Below are 18628 nucleotides of genomic sequence, written 5' to 3' on the forward strand. Positions count from 1 at the left end.
GTTTGGGAGAAGGTGTGTTCTATATTTTTTAGTAGAAGGAGGAGAATGAAGAATGTGAATTAGACTGCCTGAAAAGAGACATACAAAGGTTAGGGTAGAGACGGGAAGAGACAGGCTGTGGGGTTACGTGCAAGAAACAGAAGGGGCAGGAGGGCATGTAACAAAGGGTCAGTAACCACTAAGACACATTCCCTTCCAGAACCTGAAATAGAACCCAGGATTCCTGAGTTTCTACATTGTTTTGCTAGCTACCAGGTATCCCCTTCTAGTGGCTGGGCTGTATAAAAGGTAACAGCCTGCTACTCCTATCAGTTAGGTGGAATAGTACAGGTCTGTGCTGTGGACCTAACGGTTTGGTCCTGCTGATGACCCATATAGGAGGCCATTATGGTTTCACATGATAGAATTTCTGTATTTTCATTTTGTTTTTCTTAAAATCTGGGAAATATTATTTCCCTCTCCCTACCCCCCCCCAAAATTATATGAATGTTAACATTGCAAAGTCATGCATTTAAAAGTTAAGAAATGCTGGAATTAAGGTTGTCCTATGCAACCTTTAATTCAGCCCCCTTATACATATGCTTTATGATACAGTCTTTAATTACATGATCACAGACACTTTTCCCCCCACATAACTCCTGTCTCACTCAGGGGACAGTGTGGATGGTGTTCTGGGAATGAATCAGGGTTATGTACTGAATGTGTGTTGTCTGTAGGACCCCCAAGCTCATTTGTTGCAGATGTTGGAAAGTGCATAGCTAATGAGGCCTGGAATCACAGGAAGGGAAAAGACTATTCCATTTTTTAGGAAGCTAAATGCTGCCCTGAAAATTTGGATTCTGTCTTTGTCTCTTTCAGAGTTCGCACATGTGATGCTGGGTGAGTTATTGAAACCAAAGCTTTCCAAGGTGTCTACTAACTATGTGCTCTTTATTATTTGGGTACTCGGCTTTAGATAACTGTGGTCAGACTTGTAGGAGTGCGGAGCACACACAACTGAAGTCATAGAATGCGAAGCAATGAACATATTAAGTGTTAAAAAGGCTGAGTACACTGGAAAATCAGGTCCTAGGTGTCTTGAGTTAGGCACCCAAAATCAGTGGACACTTTTGACCATTTTGAATGAAACCTCTGTGACTCAGTTCCCCAGTTGTAAAATGGGGAGGATAATATTTCCCTACCTCACAGGATGTTGTAAAGATAAGCTCATTAATGTTTGTGAAGTACTTGAATATTGTGGTGATGAGTGCCGTAGAAAAGCCCATGAAGAAATTAATAATTCTGTGTTCACTGCAGGGTTTGGATGGTTGTGCAGCCAGTTTGGCATGGGGCCACATGGAAAGTGCATTGTTAGCTATTCAATATTTCTTAGCAGCATCTATCCTTGTGCACTGAATGAATCCGGGGTCCAGTTAAAACAGTATGTAATCAAGACTATCATGCTTATGAGCAAGGCTGGGGTGGGCATGGAGGGGGGGTTGGAATTAAGGCTGCATGAGCAATCTTAATTCAGGCACTTTCTAACTTTAACATTTTTTGAATATGGTTCCTTATTTTTCTGGATTATAAATATCTGTGTGTGGTTGGATTGTATTTTCAACTGTTACTATTTGTAAGTAATATTCCCTCATCTTTAGAAGTCTTCTGGCAAGAGGGCAAGGCCCACTGTTCCTTTCAAAGCACTTGAGCTGAAGGGTGCATGTGATCCTGTTAGTGAGGATTAGCAGGAGACATTACTAAAAGAAATTTAGTAAGTAGGAAGGCTTCTCTGTTTTCCAATAAAAATTGTTTTAAACCACTTATAAATCCATAGCACAGTTCACTGGAGCCAAATTTTTGAAATTTCATGGAGCAGTTTCACTTGGAAGTGGGCTTACCGGGGGCTATGACTTTTTATTTAAAAAAATATATACATAAGTCACTTTTTGTTACAAAAGTCGTCCAAGAATCATCACTATGTGTGGAACACTTTCCTCAGCTCATCAGTAAGGCCATCGCCCTCTTTGTATTTACGTACCTCTTGAAGACCCACTTCTGTTGTGCTGCCTTTGAGGAATCTAGTTGACTTCTACTGTCCAGACCAAGATGTGGCCAAAGATCACCTTGACCACTGGTACTTATAGGTTGTGTATCTTCTCCCTAAAGTGTCTGTGTGCCTTTCGATTGTATGCTTCTTGGGGCAGAGATTGTGCCAGCTTGTTGTTTGGAAATTGCCTATCATGTCTTGGTACTACTGGAAACAAATAAGAAATAATAATAATAATAATAAAGGCTGTTTAAGTTCGCTTGATAGCCCTTAATAGTCTAAAATGTATTTTACTGAAACAACTGAATGTCTTTCTCCTCCTGTACTCTTCAGTGAATGGTGGACTGAAGTTCAGAAGAATAAGAAAATAAGACCCAATCCACATGATACCAAAGTAAAGAAAAAACTGCAGCAACTGCAGCTGAGTCCTGGCTTCCCAAATCCAGCAGTAGTAAAAGCTTACCTGAAACCTGTGGTGGATGAGTCAAAGGGGTCATTCATCTGGGGAAGGCCTGATGTAGAACAGATCAGAGAATATCTTTTTACAATCATAACAGGTTGGAGTTGTGAACCAAAGTTGCTTTGATAAAAAAGAATGCATGAGTCTATTAGCAAGTTCAATAACCCAGAACCAAATTCTGCTTGTCTCACTTGCATGAGGAGTGATATTGTAGTCTCATTCACTTCAAGCAAAGGTAAGGTGAGGAGGATTTCACTTTAAATGTAAACAAAATCAGTGATTCATCCTCACTTTATTTAGCATCCCTTGCCACAGTTCATGTATTTCTTGCACTGATTGCAATTTGAGATACAGCAATGTGTCTAAAAATGGATGGTCCATAGTTAGGTAACTAAATGAAGCCTCTGATGTATATACAAACATTGAGGGTTTTTTCTTTTCTTCAGGTTAACATATTTTACAACAATATTGGATGTAGCCAAAGGGATCTTTTTGTTATTTGAAACACAGTTTATGGATAATAGAAAAGAATAAGCTTTTCTGAAGACATTTCGGATACTGGCAATAGTTGTTACTAGACCTTGACATTTCCTTTGTTCTTACTGTACCTAAAAGTTTTTGTACTGTATCTTTTAGAGATGCTTGGTTAGGTGAGGAACTTCCGTTTTTCACATTCATACTTTGGTAGTAAGTGTTTTTTAATTTTTGATGAACCTTAACTGCCTACACATTCTGTCAGAATTGCTTTGGCTGGACTAGGACAAAGACAGATGAAGCCCTTTTGCCTGTACTTAAACAGCTGAACTCACAACAGGTAATCATGTTATTGGAGATTTTATGTAGTTTAAGGCTGGCTTGAAAATTTAAAAACTACACCTCTACCCTGATATAACGCTGTCCTCGGGAGCCAAAAAATCTTACCGTGTTATAGGTGAAACCGCGTTTATATCGAACTTGCTTTGATCCGCTGGAGCGCGCAGCCCCGCCCCCCTGGAGCGCTGCTTTACCGCATTATATCCGAATTCGTGTTATATCGGGTCGCGTTATATCGGGGTAGAGGTGTAGTATTTTTAAAATAACCAACAAAGCTTCAACCAAAAGTATATTATAAACCCAAATCATTTAACAGACTCTTGGTCAAGTTCTGTGCTGAACTACAACCCCTGCAATTCCATTGAACTTGTGGGCTGTCACAAGTTGTAAATCAGCATGGAATTAGGCCTTGTGTATATAGATATTAAAATTGTAAGAACATATATTTTTAAAATGATGACATAACATTAGATTTTAAGTTCTTTTGGGCATAAATGTTGTACAGTTTGTGTGCTGTGAAGCACTTAGTATAATTTTAAATGCTGTAAATTAGTAAAATCTAATAGTTCTGCTGCCTGTCAACTCCTGAGTTCAGGCTTCTGTTTGTACTGCAGTAGCTGATATTACAGATTCCTAAAGCAGCATAGGTAAGCCCCATGTAATCCCTACTTCTGATGCATTGAAGCTTGGCTCCTATAGGATTTTCAAAGCAGGCTTGCCAGTCTTCTGTTCATGTAAAGCGTCATCTCTCTGAATGTTTTTAAATGTTCTCTCAAACAGTTTGGCTAAATGAGGTTGTACTGTATTCCCTATAAAGCTTTATATGTTAGTAATATATCATCAGCTCTTGCAAGGAGATGCAGATCCCTGAATATAGGAGTAGGCAGATAAATGGAGGAATTGCTTTTAAAATACTTCTTGTTTTATAACAAATATATTGATAACTTTTAAATCTACACACACTCTTTTAACAATGTGAAATCTTAAGTGACTCTTTCAAAAAGGTTGCAGTTAAGACTTAAAATGTTGCAGTAAGCATTCAATTCGTTTGATCAATGAGAATAACATTTTATTTCACTGGTTTGTGCAAATGAAAAGCATAGTTGTAGGGTTTATTTAGTAAAGCAATCATTTTATTATGTTAATAGTTTGCATTTGAGAATATGCTAATAAGTATGTGTGTGTGCAGGTCTGGGGGTCTCCATTTGTGCTGTAATTGCAAATAACACATGTTAGAAGCATGAACACAGTATTTGTAAAACGTGAAGGGAATTTTGCTTGCTTAGCCATTAATTTGTTTCTTTAAACAGGGCTGTAGTGTTTCTTGCTCTAAGGAAGCTTTTAAAATTTACTGAATAATTATATTATTGTATAACTTCTAATCTCTTGTACTCTGTATATACTTGTGATTCATATTTCATTTGAGCAGTCTGTTCTACACCAATTTAGACTATTGCATAATCTATTTTATTTATAGAATGCTTGTCATGATGGTATCTAAACTTCACCTCTTTAATTGTTGTGTATACTTGTAGACTCAACTTCGAATTGATTCATTCTTCAGACTAGCACAACATGAAAAACAAGCCATTAAGAGCCAGAGACTTCGAAGAGCTGTGACTTGTATGCGGAGGAAAGAAAAAGAAGCAGCAGCTGATGAGGCTACTGCTGTTGTAGAAAGAGAATTTAAACACGGTGAGAAAACTAAAGGAAAAATAGCTGTCCAAGGCACAACGGATCGAGCTACTGCAGCACAAAGCCAAAGGGTAAAGAGGAAAAAACATTCAAAGTCTAAAGAGGAGAGTTTCCATGGAGGTGGTTTCATTGGTGAGATGCAGCTGTCAGAAGCATCCAGTGGGTCTTCAGGAGAGGATTCTGAAAGCGAAGTTTTAAGTAAGAGCAAAAGAGGAAAAATTGTCAAGGAATCAGCAATTCAGAAAAACACAGTGAGACAGGAGGAAGACATGAATAGTAGCTCAAGTGGTGAGGATGGGGATGAAGAAAACACAGTCATGGTGACTGCCCGATCTGTGTTTGAGGGCAAAAAAGGGAAATCATGGAATACGAGAGGAAGAAAAAAGAAAAAGTGCTAACTGGTTTTTTTGATTTATGATCAAGTCTTGATTTGTAAATACTCTAATGAATTCTCTGGTAGAAAAGAATAAATGTAAATTATCCCTTATTTTTCTGTGTGTATTGCACTGACATTCTGACTAGACTTTAAATAAGAGACAGTTTTAGTAATCTTGAACTGCAGTGTTTTCAGGACAATTATTCAAAAGGTCCAGTGTTGGTCTTTTTATTCAGTGAAAGTTTCCATTAAATAAATAGGAGTTTTTCCTGAGTTATTTTATAAAATTGGGTCTGATGATGATTTGTCAGTGTTATTTCCTAATAACTGAAGTGAGATAGTTGTATTACGTCACCATCTATCAACTTCACAATTCAGTGAAGTTTGAGAAGTGATGTACAGAATTTCTGAGTATAGGGAGAAAGAAAATCTGCTCAGTTTTGGTTCTCTTATCCTCTTCGGTCTGCCTGTCTTCAAAAGTTTCATGTTCCAAGTCTGTTGTTTACTGCATCATTCATGGTGCAAAAAAATTTACAGAATGCTGTGGTAATGGAAGAGGGAAATGGCAGCATTATGAGAATTTACATAATCCAAAGAGGAATAATCTCTTGTAGTATTAATCTTAAATGATACTTTCTGCCTTCAGATGTGTGTAGGAGGAAGAGGGACTGAAACATAAGCGCTTCTATCAGAGGCCTGGTCTAAAGTAGCAGTCAAAAATTTGCTGATATAAAGCTGTGAGCTAGAGGCAAGCCCAGCTCACAGAATCTGACAAAAGCACTGATATCGCAAAACACATATTTTTGCAATAGGCACAGAGCACTCACACAAACACATTCCAGAAGGGTGGTACCAGAACACCTTGATACAAGCACATTCTCTAAAGATGATAAGAACACACTGACCCATCCCAAAGATAAGGTCAGGATGATTGTGTGATGGATAGAGATGTACAAGGTGATGGGTGGTAATCGGCTACATCCGAGGGTGTCAATTAACTACACCAGAGGGGCAGTATATAACTTGTTTGTATTGATATATAAAATGGAGCCTCAAAGGGAGTGTCTCTGGCCATTCACTGAGCTGTGTCCATTGTCACAGGCATAGTGTAACTGTAGACATTGATCCCGGGAGCTAGGACCGGGCTTCATCGACGATAAACCTGGCTGGGTGCCTTCGTATCTAACGGACCTTGTGGTCATTGGGCGGTCTGCTTTGCCACCTGTTTTGCGCAGAACTGGAATGGCACACACAACACATGCAGCTGAAAATCTGACAACAATGTGCATGACTCCCGTTTGAAGTCATGGGAGTCATCTGAGCATGTCCAAGGGCAAAAATTGTCCAAATTCAGAGGTGATGTGAAACTTAGGCAACATTAGACCTTGCATAAGACTAGTGAATAGATGAAACATTGGCAATGATGCAGCAGTGATTTGACAAGAACACCCCATTGGTGTTTCAGGGTGCCTGCCAGCCTCTGGAGTCCTGGCAGGCTCCCTGATGTAGTACAGTGAGCCTCTCAGACCCTCTAGACAGAGTTCTAGGGGCTGGCAGGTTTCCCACACTGAGGTAGCAGCCTTACGAGTCCCTGTTCGAGCCAGGACAGCTTTGTGGCCAAAAGCTTACTGGCCTCCAGAGATGTGGCTGGAGCCTCCAACTGGGACTTCCAAAGTTGGCAGACTCTCTGCCAATTAGTAGCTAATTGAAATTGAATGATATTTCTCTTTTTCATGACTGTTCAGTGACTAGACAAGAATGCCAATTTCATGTTTTGTTTCCGGAGAAACATATCCCAGTTAGATGCAAACAAAAATCCCTAAATTTTGGCGAACTCTGCATAAGACCCACTTAATTTACCACAATGTAAGGGTATCTATATTGGTGTAACCTGTCTTTTTTATTTTTTTTTTTTTATTTTTTTTTTTCTGAAGAAGACGCACATGTAAGGTGAGGTGGTGGCCTTGGGGGGGAAATAGGGGGTAAGTGGGAGGGGGCAGTGGGGTGAGAAGAGGGGGTGATGGGAATTTGGAATGTGCAGGGCTGTGGCGGCCAGAGGAAAAGATGACTCCCCAGCTCCAGGGCTGTGGCTGTCGGGGAGAGACGGCCCTGCTTCCCAGCCTCAGCTCTGTGGTTGCTGTGGCAGGGGAGAGACCCCCCCCCCCTTTTCCCAGCCCCAGCTCGGGGGCTGCCGCAGGGGGGGAGAGAGGGCACATCCATTGCATTAGAAAGGTAAGACTACTGATATTAAAATGAGTTGTGTGCTTTTATTTGTAGGAAAAAAACATTGTTTGTTTTTTATACAGCGCTTTTATCCAAAGCACTTTACAATAGCTAATGGTACAAACAACATTTGGAAAGAGCATTAAGTGGTCTGCTGAGACCCACAGCAATTTTCAAGTAGTCCGCAAAAAAAAAAGTTTGAGAACCACTGCCCTAGTGGTTAGCTTGCCTCACATTTGAGACTAAATGGGTTGTGTTTGACAGTGGCTCCCAAATATAAAATGTGCTCTCCAGTATTTATTGTTGCTGAGTATGGTAGAATCCTGCTGTTCTTCATTTAAGTTCTAGTGAGATTTCATTTTATGATTATTTTTTAATAGTAGCACCTATAGGCAAATGAGATTGGGGCTCCATTGTGGCTAATGCTATACAAAGGTAGAGTAAGAGACTGTCTCTGCCCTGAGGAATTTACAACCTACATAAGATAATTTTCAGAGACATGCATATGTGGCTCCACTGATATAATTGTGCCTTTTAGAAGAGATTGGAGGGGAAGATGACAATGGAAAAGATTCTGATACATGGAGTCTTATAGATGCACTTAATGCTGTATCTTCTGAATTTGAAATTTATGTACAATTATGTGCCTACATTTTGCCTCTTGCAAATTGAACATGTGAGTGTACAAATCTCTCAGGTGTTCAGTTTTTACAGTTGTAGTAATTGTGCACTCAAATTTAGACATGCAGTTGTACATGCATTTCACAAACAGACCTCTGCTTTAAATGTGACCCTGAATGTTTGGAAGAATACTTGGCTTTTGAATGATTTTCCCCCCCACCACCACCCTTTTAATTTTTTTTTAATGACCTAGATCGTGATAGCCTTAGTAAATGCTATTTTTGTGAATTTGTCCAGATTTCTTGCTGTTATGAAATCTCCTCCTCCCCTATGTAGGAGTACCAAGTTCTCTGGGAAACACAGCACTATGTGACCACTTTGTGTTCAAGCTGCAGCTGTCAGGATTTATTAATGCCTTCTGGATATAGACCTCTTGCTGTTACGAAATCCCCTTCTGGTGGGGGATTGTTGGTAGTATGTAACAAAACTTTAGTGCGTTTCTATCTGGGACTATTTGAGCTAATTGTAGGGGAAAATCCAGTGGATAAATCTTTTTATATCTCCTCCTTTTATTGGAAAGCCAAGAAAAAAGATTCAGGTATGTTGATAGATATAAAACACAGCTTTTAGACGCTGGACACCATAGAAATTCTTCTTACTGCCTCAATTTTCAGAATACATTCTAAGTAATCTGAATTACTTCACACTGCTTATATTAAATAGTGCAGGTTAGAAATTGAACTGTTTAGTATTGAAGTGCTTTTAGTTAATCATAGCAATAGAGTATAAAATCCATTAAACATGCTATGAATTAACATTCAAAGTCTAGCAGGATGTTGTCTAGCTCAGTACACATAATAGTGTATTATGGAGATGACCTTCAGAAGAAAATATGCATGGATGCTATGAAGGGAAATGTTTTCCCAGCTTAGAACAGTTGTGTAGTGAAACAATACTGTCTGTCATGCGGAGTGCTAAGCGTCTGTTTAACCATATTAATTTCTCTGCCAATCTGAAGAAAACCTATGCATTCTACACTGTGGAAGTAGAGGAAAAACTGATCAGTGTAACATTTACTAACCTGTCCCATAGCTACTAATTGATTATTTTATGTCATCCCTGTATGGGTTAATAATGGTAGAGCAATATGGTGGTAGGGAAAATCTGTACCTCTTGTGTGGATAAAATCACAGAAGTTGAAGATTGAACACACCACCAGCTCCCTAACAAAGCAGAAATGTTTTTTACTTTACATTTCTAGTCTAATTTTAAATATCCCAAGCAAAAGGGTATCCACCTCTCTCCTGAGGAAATTCTTCTACAGTCCAATAGATTTTACTGTCAGGAAGTTGTCCCTGATATTCAGCCTATATTTTCACTTTCATAATTGTATTTCTTTACTACTGTTTATAGATCCTCTCACTTAATCCTCTCCCTCTTTGGTATTAAAATATTTATAAAGTATTATCATATGCTTCTCACAACCATTCTTTAGCCACTCCAGCCATTTGTAGTTCTCCTAATCTATTATTCATAAATCTTGCTGCCCCTGATAATTTTTGCATTACTCTTCTCTGAACTCCCAATTTATCAATATTCATCTGATAATGAAGTGTCAAGGACTGAACACAATATTCAGGTCAGTTGCACTAAATCCATACACAGGGGGACTATTAACCTCATTCCTTGCAGGGATGCTTCTGTATATGCAGCCCAAAATTGCATTGCCTTTTATTGCAAACTTTTGTATAATTTTTTTTGTTCCCTATCGCGCCAAACTCTTTTTGGGCATTACAACTTTCCATTGAGTATATGCGTTTCGAGTTCTTTCCTGTGTGTGTGTGTGTGTGTGTGTGTGTGTGTGTGGCATTTTTTCAGTTAAGTGTTTGCTTGAATTTTTCCAAGTTGAATCTCATTTTGTTGTTTTCCTCCTATGTTTCTAATCTTTCTAAATCTCTTTGTATTATTTCTCTGTTCAGAATGGCATTTGCAACTCCTGCTTCCTGCTTATCATGTATGAATTTCATTAATATACGGTTTACACCTCCTTCCTGATAATTAATGAAGTTAAGCAAGGCCAGATCTTATGGCAATCTCTTCGATACTAAGCTGGACGGTTTTCTCCTCCGCCATACATTTCTCATGACCTTTTTATGGTCTTTCAGCCGTATTCCTATCCAAGATTATTTGAATTAATTTTCAACTAAGATTTAATAAAATAGAATTAAATCCTTCAGTAAAACCCCAAATTTCTATCAACTGCATTCCCTTCATCTGTTTTTTCTTTGAGAATAAAAAAATCAGATTTGCTTGAGAAAATTTATTCTTTGTTCCATGGTTCCATACTCCTTTAGATATTTAGTGATTTTGTTCCCCTTGACATTCCATTATTTTACTAGTGATAGAAGTTTTGTAGGATTGTAATTGCCAGGAGCACTCTCTTCTTTACTTTTTTGAAAATCAGTACAATATTTGCTTGTCTACAGCCTGCCAGTATCTCCCCAGTTCTTTAAGATTTTTCAAAAATAATTTCCATAGTTCAATAAATTCATTAGTTAATTTTTTTAATTGCCCAGGTGGCCATGTTGCCTAGGTAAGCAAGTTTGTATATATCCAGGTTGTTCAAGTATTCCTTTATTTGTTTAATAATAATTTTTACAGGTGCTTCCTTTCTTTCTAATTGTTCATCCCTAGATTTTAATTATTTTTTTTCTGTTTAAAATATTTGAAACAAGTTCAATATGTGATTCATTTGAGTCATTAATTGAGTCACCGCAGTCATTTGTGTCATTTCATACTGGTCCCTACTTTGTCTTGTATTGCCTGCCTGATGATATTTTTAAAACCTCATCTTATCCTTTTTAGGTAATAGCAACTCATTTTTTAAAACCACTTTTATATTTTCCCTGCAAATCTTAACTGTGTATTCCTCATTGTTTGTTTGCCTCATTCGTTTTTCCTAAGCAGAATTTTGGTTTCCAGCACCTTTTTATGCACAAAATTTTCTCTACACACACTCACACTCACACACACACAGTGTATATATTTAAATAAATAATATTCCATTTGATATTTTAATAAGTATATTTTCTGTCCAGTATTGTATCACATGAAATGGACATGATACCATCACAATGTAATCATCTGATATCTGCTGAATTAACAAGGAAACCAGAATACAAGGAAGGTAATTTATTTTTCTTATCTGCTTCATTTTCCTGTTATGCTTGAGAAGGTTATTAAGTAGGAGGAAAAAGTGTTTTTCCATGAGGTATTTTCACATTCATGTCACTTAAGGAACTGTGTTAACATTTACATAAAAATGCAATAATGTTATTGCAGTGTTGTAGTAGAAATTCGTAATGTTATGCCATGCCAGCTCACACAAACCTTGGCAGCTTCCTACCAGAGTTTAGAGCAGTGCCTCTGGCTGGTTCCAGTGAATGAAGCTGTTGCCATAGATCAGGATATTAATGTAGAGTTTCTATGTGGGATGTCAGTAAGCCAAAATGAATTACTTACAAGCTCCATTTCAGTCTGGACTGCCTCCAACTTAATCCTGAGAGATCTTCACATAAAACTAGTAGCAGAATCAGGCTTTGCTCCCACAAAACTTGTGGTTGCAGGCCCTGTGATTTTTATTTTTTTTTAAAGACCCTTAAACATGAAGGTTAATCGCAGATTTTAGGTTTTAAACAGATCAAAACTTTTGAGTACTGGCTGTGAAAGGAGTTTTCAAAATATTAATTTATAGCTAAGACAGAAAGTTTGTCATAGTGAATGCACTGTATGCCCTTAATGAGCAGTTATTCAGTATTTGCTTTCTCCTCACTGTTCAGTGTGTGGTCTCCTCCCTTTTTTATTTCACAATATTCAAACCTTGCTCTAAAGACAATTATTAATGTCCTCATGTGCTTTTTCAATTGTATTAATCACTACAGTATCTGCATGTTTCATAAACACTAACAAACTTATTTTCCTAATACACACCCCCACACTGTCCCGTGAGATCAGGGAGTGGTATTATCCCCATTTTACTCAAGAGACACAGGGAGATTGAGGTCGAAAGTATCCAGTAATTCTGGGTGCCCAATTTGAGATACTTAAGTACTGTGAAAAATCAGGTCCTACCATTATATAGCACTTTGAACATATAAAGCTCAGTGCCCATAGACATTTGTTGCTGCTGTGAGTTTTCAGCACTTCTGTAAATCAAACCCCATGGTCTCAAGTTAGCTAACCAGAAAAAGAGGAACACACAATTGTTAGAGGATTTTCCCTTCACCCCCTCCCCTGATTCTTGTCACACAGAAGACCAGAAGTCTGAAGTGCAGGCAGTGCAATGTTTATTGGGGTTAGTTTCAAGCAAGCATATCCATAGCTCTGCATGCCGGCAGAGTCTGTTTCCCAGTGTTCCGTTCCCAGCTCCGACACTGCAGAGCCTTTACCCCATGTCTCCCTTCCTAGCACTGACGTCACAGAACTTTTGCCTGTGTGCCTGTTCCCCATTCCCACCTCCTCCTCCTTAGCAGGCCCAAATATACCTGCAGTGCACACCCCTAGTCCCACCCCTTACAACTTACGGTCCTGTTCTATTTTGGAGGGTCATGAGTCTGGGGTCTTTGTCCCACCTCTTTTGTATCCCATGGGAGGGGTAAGGAGTGAGGTGGTGCTCTGGACATGACCAGGCCTTTCTTTGGATTTTAACTGGTTGCTTGACCTTGGCTTGAGAGAGGAGCCAGGCAGCCTTCCAGTGTACGCTCATATATTACACTCCCACCATGCCCTGTAACACTTTTGACTCCATTTCTTATCTCTTTTCACCCCATCTGCTTGTGGGCAGATGTAACACACAGTTTCTTTGTTCACACATATTAGTAAGGATATCAGAGTATCAAAAGTCAAACCCCAAATTCTATTCCAGGCTAACAAACAGGCCTATATACTAACAACAATTAGTAACCATCCATGAAAAGTTTGATTTAAATGAGTTGCCCAGCATGACATTGGAACTCTGTGGCAGAGGCAGAGAGAGAATCCAGTTCTCCAGGGTGGCATTCAATTGCCTTAACCATGAGACCATTCTCTCTCTCTTCCTGTAATCCCCTGCCTCATACACTACACACCTTCCATCTTCTGCAACAAGTGAAGCATGGGTCGTACAGACAATGTCTTCCTTCACATCACAACCCTTCTCCACCTATAGAGCAGAGCGGAAAAAATAGCATGTAATTGTGTAATTAAAAAGACTTATTGTAACACATACAATGAATTAAGGTTATACAGGCAACCTTAATATTGGTGTTTTCTAATATTTGAGTGCTTGACCTTGCAACCTTAATAATCCTTTAACATTGCTTTTTGTGTGTGTGTAATTTCCTAGATTTTTAAACAAGCCAACTGAAAAAAGAACTTCTATCATGTGGCATCAGATTTATGCTCACATGGGTAACCATCTGGTTTGGATCCTTTAGATTCACTGCACAGGCCTCTGCCACTGATATTTAAATAAATAAATGGAGATATCCTATCTCCTAGAACTGAAAGGTCATAGAGTCCAGCCCCCTGCCTTCACTAGCAGGACCAAGTACTGATTTTTGCCCCAGATCCTTAAGTGGCCCTCTCAAGGATTGAACTCACAACCCTGGGTTTAGGAGGCCAATGCTCAAACCACTGAGCTATCCCTCCTTTTGCTGACAGAAGAAGGATGGTAAAACTCAGGAATCTCGGGTTCCATTCCAGGCTCTGAAGGGAAGTGTGCTCTACTGGCCACACTCTTCTACCTGTTGCCCCCAACTATGACCCTTTCAGCCCCAACCCTTTCAACTTGTCCCTGTCCCAGTCCAGTCTTTACCTTGGCACTAACTCCTTATCCCAGTCCCATTCTCTTCATGTAGCCAGTTCGTCTTCACTCAAGTTTCTGATATCAATCTGTCGTCTTGCCCACTAAATCCTAGTCTCCTTGCATTGCCACGCTGTCACCCCCTGCCTCCTCATCTGATCTCAGTTTCCTCTCGTCCACTGACGGTCTCCTCTCCCTGTTGGCTCCCAGACCTAGTCTCCTTTCCCAGCCAGTCCTAGTTCCTTTCCCTAGTCCCCAATCTATCTGTCTCTGTCCCCAGCCTTCAGTCACTCCACACACTCCATTTTCCCTGTTCCTACTGGTTCCTAGTCCTAGTCTTTCTCCAGGCTCCTCATCTAATCCATGTCTTTTGTCATAGATGTACAGGGTGGTTTAATGCAGCCTTTATACAGACTCTGTGGGCCTACCTCTATTATTTTCCAGGCCTCAGGCACAACTTTTTACAAGGGCAAACCATGAAGTCTCACAACTCTGAGACTGAACTTGTGGAGTATGGTACCTCTGTATTTGCCACGTGCTCTATAGCGAGTCTAAATGAGTTAAAACTCCTGGTAGAAGCTGTACTCATTCAGGGAGCAATGTAACCAGTAAGTATTTGCAGCAATGCAGGGCAGCATTTTCGAAACGAGCAAGCATTTGTTAGTCTGCTGACATACAATCTTAGATTAGCATGGAAAAGTCAAGCTTAAGTCTTTGTTTTTAGTGGCAGGAGCAACTGGTCTACATTTCCATAGTCTCCTGTAGTCCATCTCAGTCTCTTTCTCCTCTAGACTCTGACCCTGTGTGTCTATCTCCCTGGTCTCTCTGAGCGCAGTTCTTCTTAATGCAGTCACCTGACATCTCCTGTGTCTTTTTGTCCCCAGTTGCAGCCCCACTGTGTTCCACACCTTCTCCTTCCTTGGCTGCCAGGCGTTAACGTCTGGTCAGTGTTTGACTGTTTGGGTCTTTCATTTTCTCTCTAGGGTACTCCATTCATGTGTTTAATTTCATTCAGTTCTTGATGGCCCATTTGGGTTCAACCCAGACAGACCTGCTGTCAACATAACATCTGACAGTCATTCCCATATCCCATGGGGAGAAATTAACCCCTTCATGCCCAGTGAGTAGCAATACAATGTAAATGGGTAAACTGAGTCACGCACATTAATAACATTAACAAAAATCACACGTTCTCCACAGTCCTTGTCTCCCTGAATCCTTGTCCCAATCCCTTTGTCCAGCCAGTCCGAGTTCTCCCCCATATTCCGACTGCTAGTCAGATCCATTGCCCTACTGGTTCCCAGTCTCCTTGCCCTACCAGCCCCAATTACTCTCCCCCACTTCTCATTCAGTCTCATGTTCTCCCCCACCTATTGGTTCCATGTCTCTTCCCCATTTCCCTTCCTGGCTCCTGGATCTAGTCTCCTTGCCAACCCAGATGCAGTCTCTGCCCTTACCAGCCACCAGTACCAGTCTCTGCCCCCATGTTCCTTGTGCCAATCTGCTCCCCCATCTCTTCCCCACAGTGTCTTCAGTCCATCTTTTGTCCCCTCTGCTTTTGAATGAGATGGCTTCCTCATCCATACTGAATGGGTGCCAGTGTAAGCGGGGGAATGGTCCCGCTATTGTGGGGAACTTTCCTGGTTTCTGCACTACCCCGGTGAAGTGGGCTAGTGAAAGGATCTGAGTCCTCGCTCCCACTCCCTTTACCCAGAGGCCTCCCTGCCCTTGAGGGCTCCCCTTCCACTCTCCTGTCTGGCAGAGTCGTCGTAACCCCAACAAGGCTGGGCCCAGGATTCCTGGGGGGCTCAACTCCCAACCCTCTGTGGTCACCTAGGACAGGGGCTAGGGTGTCCCCACTCCGGGGTATCCTCTCTGCACTGGGCACCTCCCTGACCCACTGATTATTCCATACAATTTAAAGCAAATACAAGTTGTTTAATTAACAATTAATCTAAAGAAAAGAACAAGGAAAAATGGGAAAGGTTAAAGGAAACACATCACGCCGCTCTGTGGCAGGGAACATTACCAACAGTGTCTCTGGAACGTCAGGGCAGTTCACAGTCTGTTCCTTGTAGGTCCCAGATTTCCTTCTCAGGCCCTGGCTGTGCTGCAGGGATGCTGCGGGTTGGACACTTGCAATGGTGGTGGCCACACACCTCCGGGCTTTGAGTGGTGGGACCCTTCTTCCCAGCGTCAGCCCCCTGTCAGGTTAAAGTCCCCCTCCTGGTCTGGCCTGCAAGGACCCTTGGCTAGGGCCCTTTGCCCAAGGTCCCCCCTTGGCTGGCCCCACTTGCTCACCACACCTGGCTCTGTGACTGCAGCTCTGCTCCCAGCACAGGATCTGCTCTCCCTGGGCTGTGTCTCTAGCTCTGTGGCTGCGCCTCTGCTCCCAGCACAAGATCTGCTCTCCCTGGGTTGCGTGTCTGCTCCCAGCACAGGATCTGTTCTCCCTGGGCTGCGTCTCTGGCTCTGTGGCTGCGCCTCTGGCCCCTATGGATCTGGCACGGTTCTGCTCTCCAGCTCAGCTTGGGCCTCTGCTTTCTCCTTAGCTCGGCCCCACTCAGTCTGACCCAGGCAATTCCAACTCACACGGAGGACGGGACCCACCCTGGCCTCCTGTCATGCTGATTAGCCTGCCCGCCCTGTCAATCAGGCTGACCTGGAGCATTGGCCTCTCGCCATTGTTCCTGGGGACTGTCAGTCTCAGGGTCCTGATTTCCCATCGACCCTTCCCCTTTTAGTGCTGGGAGCTAGCCAACCAAAACACCCCCACTGAATGTTAGTAAGGGGCAACAGTCCCCTTACACCACAAGGGGGTCAATGAGAGCACATGGAAGAAAGGCACCCTGCTCTGTTCCCCAGCTTGGAGCAGCCGGTTGCTGCCATTACAAGGAATGTTGGGTTTTGCCCCTGTAGCCCTGAGCTGGAGCATGTTCAGTCACTCTGTGGGAATGGTGCATGCCCTAGGAGTTGAGGCTTGAGCATGCTCAGTGAGGACAGAATCTGCAGAAACTTTAGCTTTTGAGCTGTAGCGAGTGTCTACTGAACATACGCAAGCTGCAATTTTTCAAAGGCTTACAACATTCCCAAATTTGGGTGGATTTTTACAGGGACGGTAACAAACACATTCCTGTCATGAAAGTCACTCCCCTGCCAAATGTCAAGTCTCTGCTTCAAACCCGGAGATTGTAAAGCTTTCCAAAGAAAAGGTTGCCTGATGTTTTTAATATTGAAAAATACATTTTTCCCTAGATTTGTTCTCAGAAATGGCTGAATCGTGTTTGGCTGAAATTTTCCAAAAAAGTGAGCCTGTGGCAGGCATCCAGCATGGAAAACTTCAGTCCAAACATATAAAGTTTGGCAAAGCTTTAAGCAACTTAAAATAGGGTCTTGTAATGGGAAGTGTCAAGCGAGCTTAATACTAGAGTGCTATCAGTCCTGCCTCTAATAATCTCTTTACTACAGCCTCACTCCATCTGCCTTCCCTTCTTGTTTTCCTGCTCCATTCCCTTGGTATCCTCTCTACTTCCTTATTTCTCTTTTCAGCTAATCCTCTCCAAACAAAACCCGACTCCAAAATATTAAAAAAACAAAATTAAATTATGGTACAAAAATGTTTGCAAATTATCGCATTGTTCGCTCTACTTAGGGCTTGTCTTCACTGCAGTCTTGACTCAAGTCATCTACAATCGAATTAATTCCTTTTGGGTTAGCCTACCTCGAATGAGTGGTCACACTATGACATACTGCTCGAGCTACGCAGAGTCGTTGCATTAGAAGCTGATGAGTTGTACTAACTCATGTTGTAGCCTATGTCCCTGACTGGCTGGCCAATTGAAGTTAAAAGGACCACCACGCTCCTGTAAAGTGTGGATGGGACTCAAGTTAGGAGCAAGACTCAAGTTAACTCTGCAGGGAAGAGAAGCCCATAGATGTTCTATCCCTTCCTCCTAACCCTGAGTCTGTGTTGTCAGTTTAGATTGTAAGCTCTTTGGGGCAGGGACTGTCTCTTGCTCTGTTTGTACAGTGCCAAACACAGAGGCATCTCAATCTTGGCTGGGCTCCATAGACGTTTGTGATACAAATAATAATACATTGGGGACGACAATGTACAAAAAGTTCAGCATAACAAAAGAAGCGAACAAGTGCTGTGCAGAATTTAGGGTATGTCTACACTACGGGATTAATCCGAATTTACAGAATTCGAATTTTGGAAACAGATTGTATAAAGTCGAATGTATGCGGCCACACTAAGCACATTAATTCGGAAGTGTGCGTCCATGTACCGGGGCTAGCGTTGATTTATGGAGTGTTGCACTGTTGGTAGTTATCCCATAGCTATCCCATAGTTCCTGCAGTCTCCGCCGCCCATTGGAATTCTGGGTTGAGAGCCCAGTGCCTGATGGGGGGGGAAAAACATTGTCACGGGGGGTTCTGGGTACAGCCTCACCCCTCCTTCCATGAAAGCAACGGCAGACAACCATTTCGCGCCTTTTTTCCTGGGTGAACACAGCAGACGCCATACCACGGCAAGCATGGAGCCCGCTCAGCTCAAGACAGCAGTCATGA

The 18628-nt window shown here is 41.5% G+C and overlaps 2 protein-coding genes across 10 annotated transcripts in view; both read left to right on the plus strand.

Annotated features, from left to right (window-relative positions):
- ERCC5 (ERCC excision repair 5, endonuclease) overlaps window positions 1–5480 on the plus strand; it is a 39855-nt gene extending 34375 nt beyond the window's left edge. For 4 of the 8 annotated variants that reach the window (XM_024194159.2, XM_024194160.2, XM_024194157.3 and 1 more), the window contains 3 exons: window positions 2360–2560; window positions 3216–3300; window positions 4835–5480. In XM_024194159.2, coding sequence (XP_024049927.2) covers window positions 2360–2560; window positions 3216–3300; window positions 4835–5392 — 844 coding nt within the window. In that variant the 3' untranslated portion in view covers window positions 5393–5480. Of the gene's footprint in view, window positions 1–858; window positions 1124–1296; window positions 1421–1978; window positions 2258–2359; window positions 2577–3215; window positions 3301–4834 lie in introns of those variants that run through there. The other 4 variants (XR_003900012.1, XR_003900013.1, XR_003900014.1 and 1 more) reach the window with 4 other exon arrangements.
- A 3248-nt stretch (window positions 5481–8728) lies between these two features.
- The window catches only part of LOC112102740 (protein-lysine methyltransferase METTL21E-like), a 28744-nt gene continuing 18844 nt past the window's right edge, over window positions 8729–18628 (plus strand). For both annotated transcript variants that reach the window (XR_002907779.2, XM_024194155.2), the window contains exons 1-2: window positions 8729–8812; window positions 11313–11401. Coding sequence is in view for 1 of the 2 variants with exons in the window: in XM_024194155.2 (XP_024049923.2) it covers window positions 11329–11401 (73 nt within the window). In the remaining variant the exon portion in view is untranslated. The remainder of the gene's footprint in view (window positions 8813–11312; window positions 11402–18628) is intronic.

This window comes from Terrapene carolina, unplaced genomic scaffold (assembly GCF_002925995.2).
Source record: "Terrapene carolina triunguis isolate 2854851 unplaced genomic scaffold, T_m_triunguis-2.0 Scaffold21, whole genome shotgun sequence".
Classification (NCBI taxonomy): Eukaryota; Metazoa; Chordata; order Testudines; family Emydidae; genus Terrapene; species Terrapene triunguis.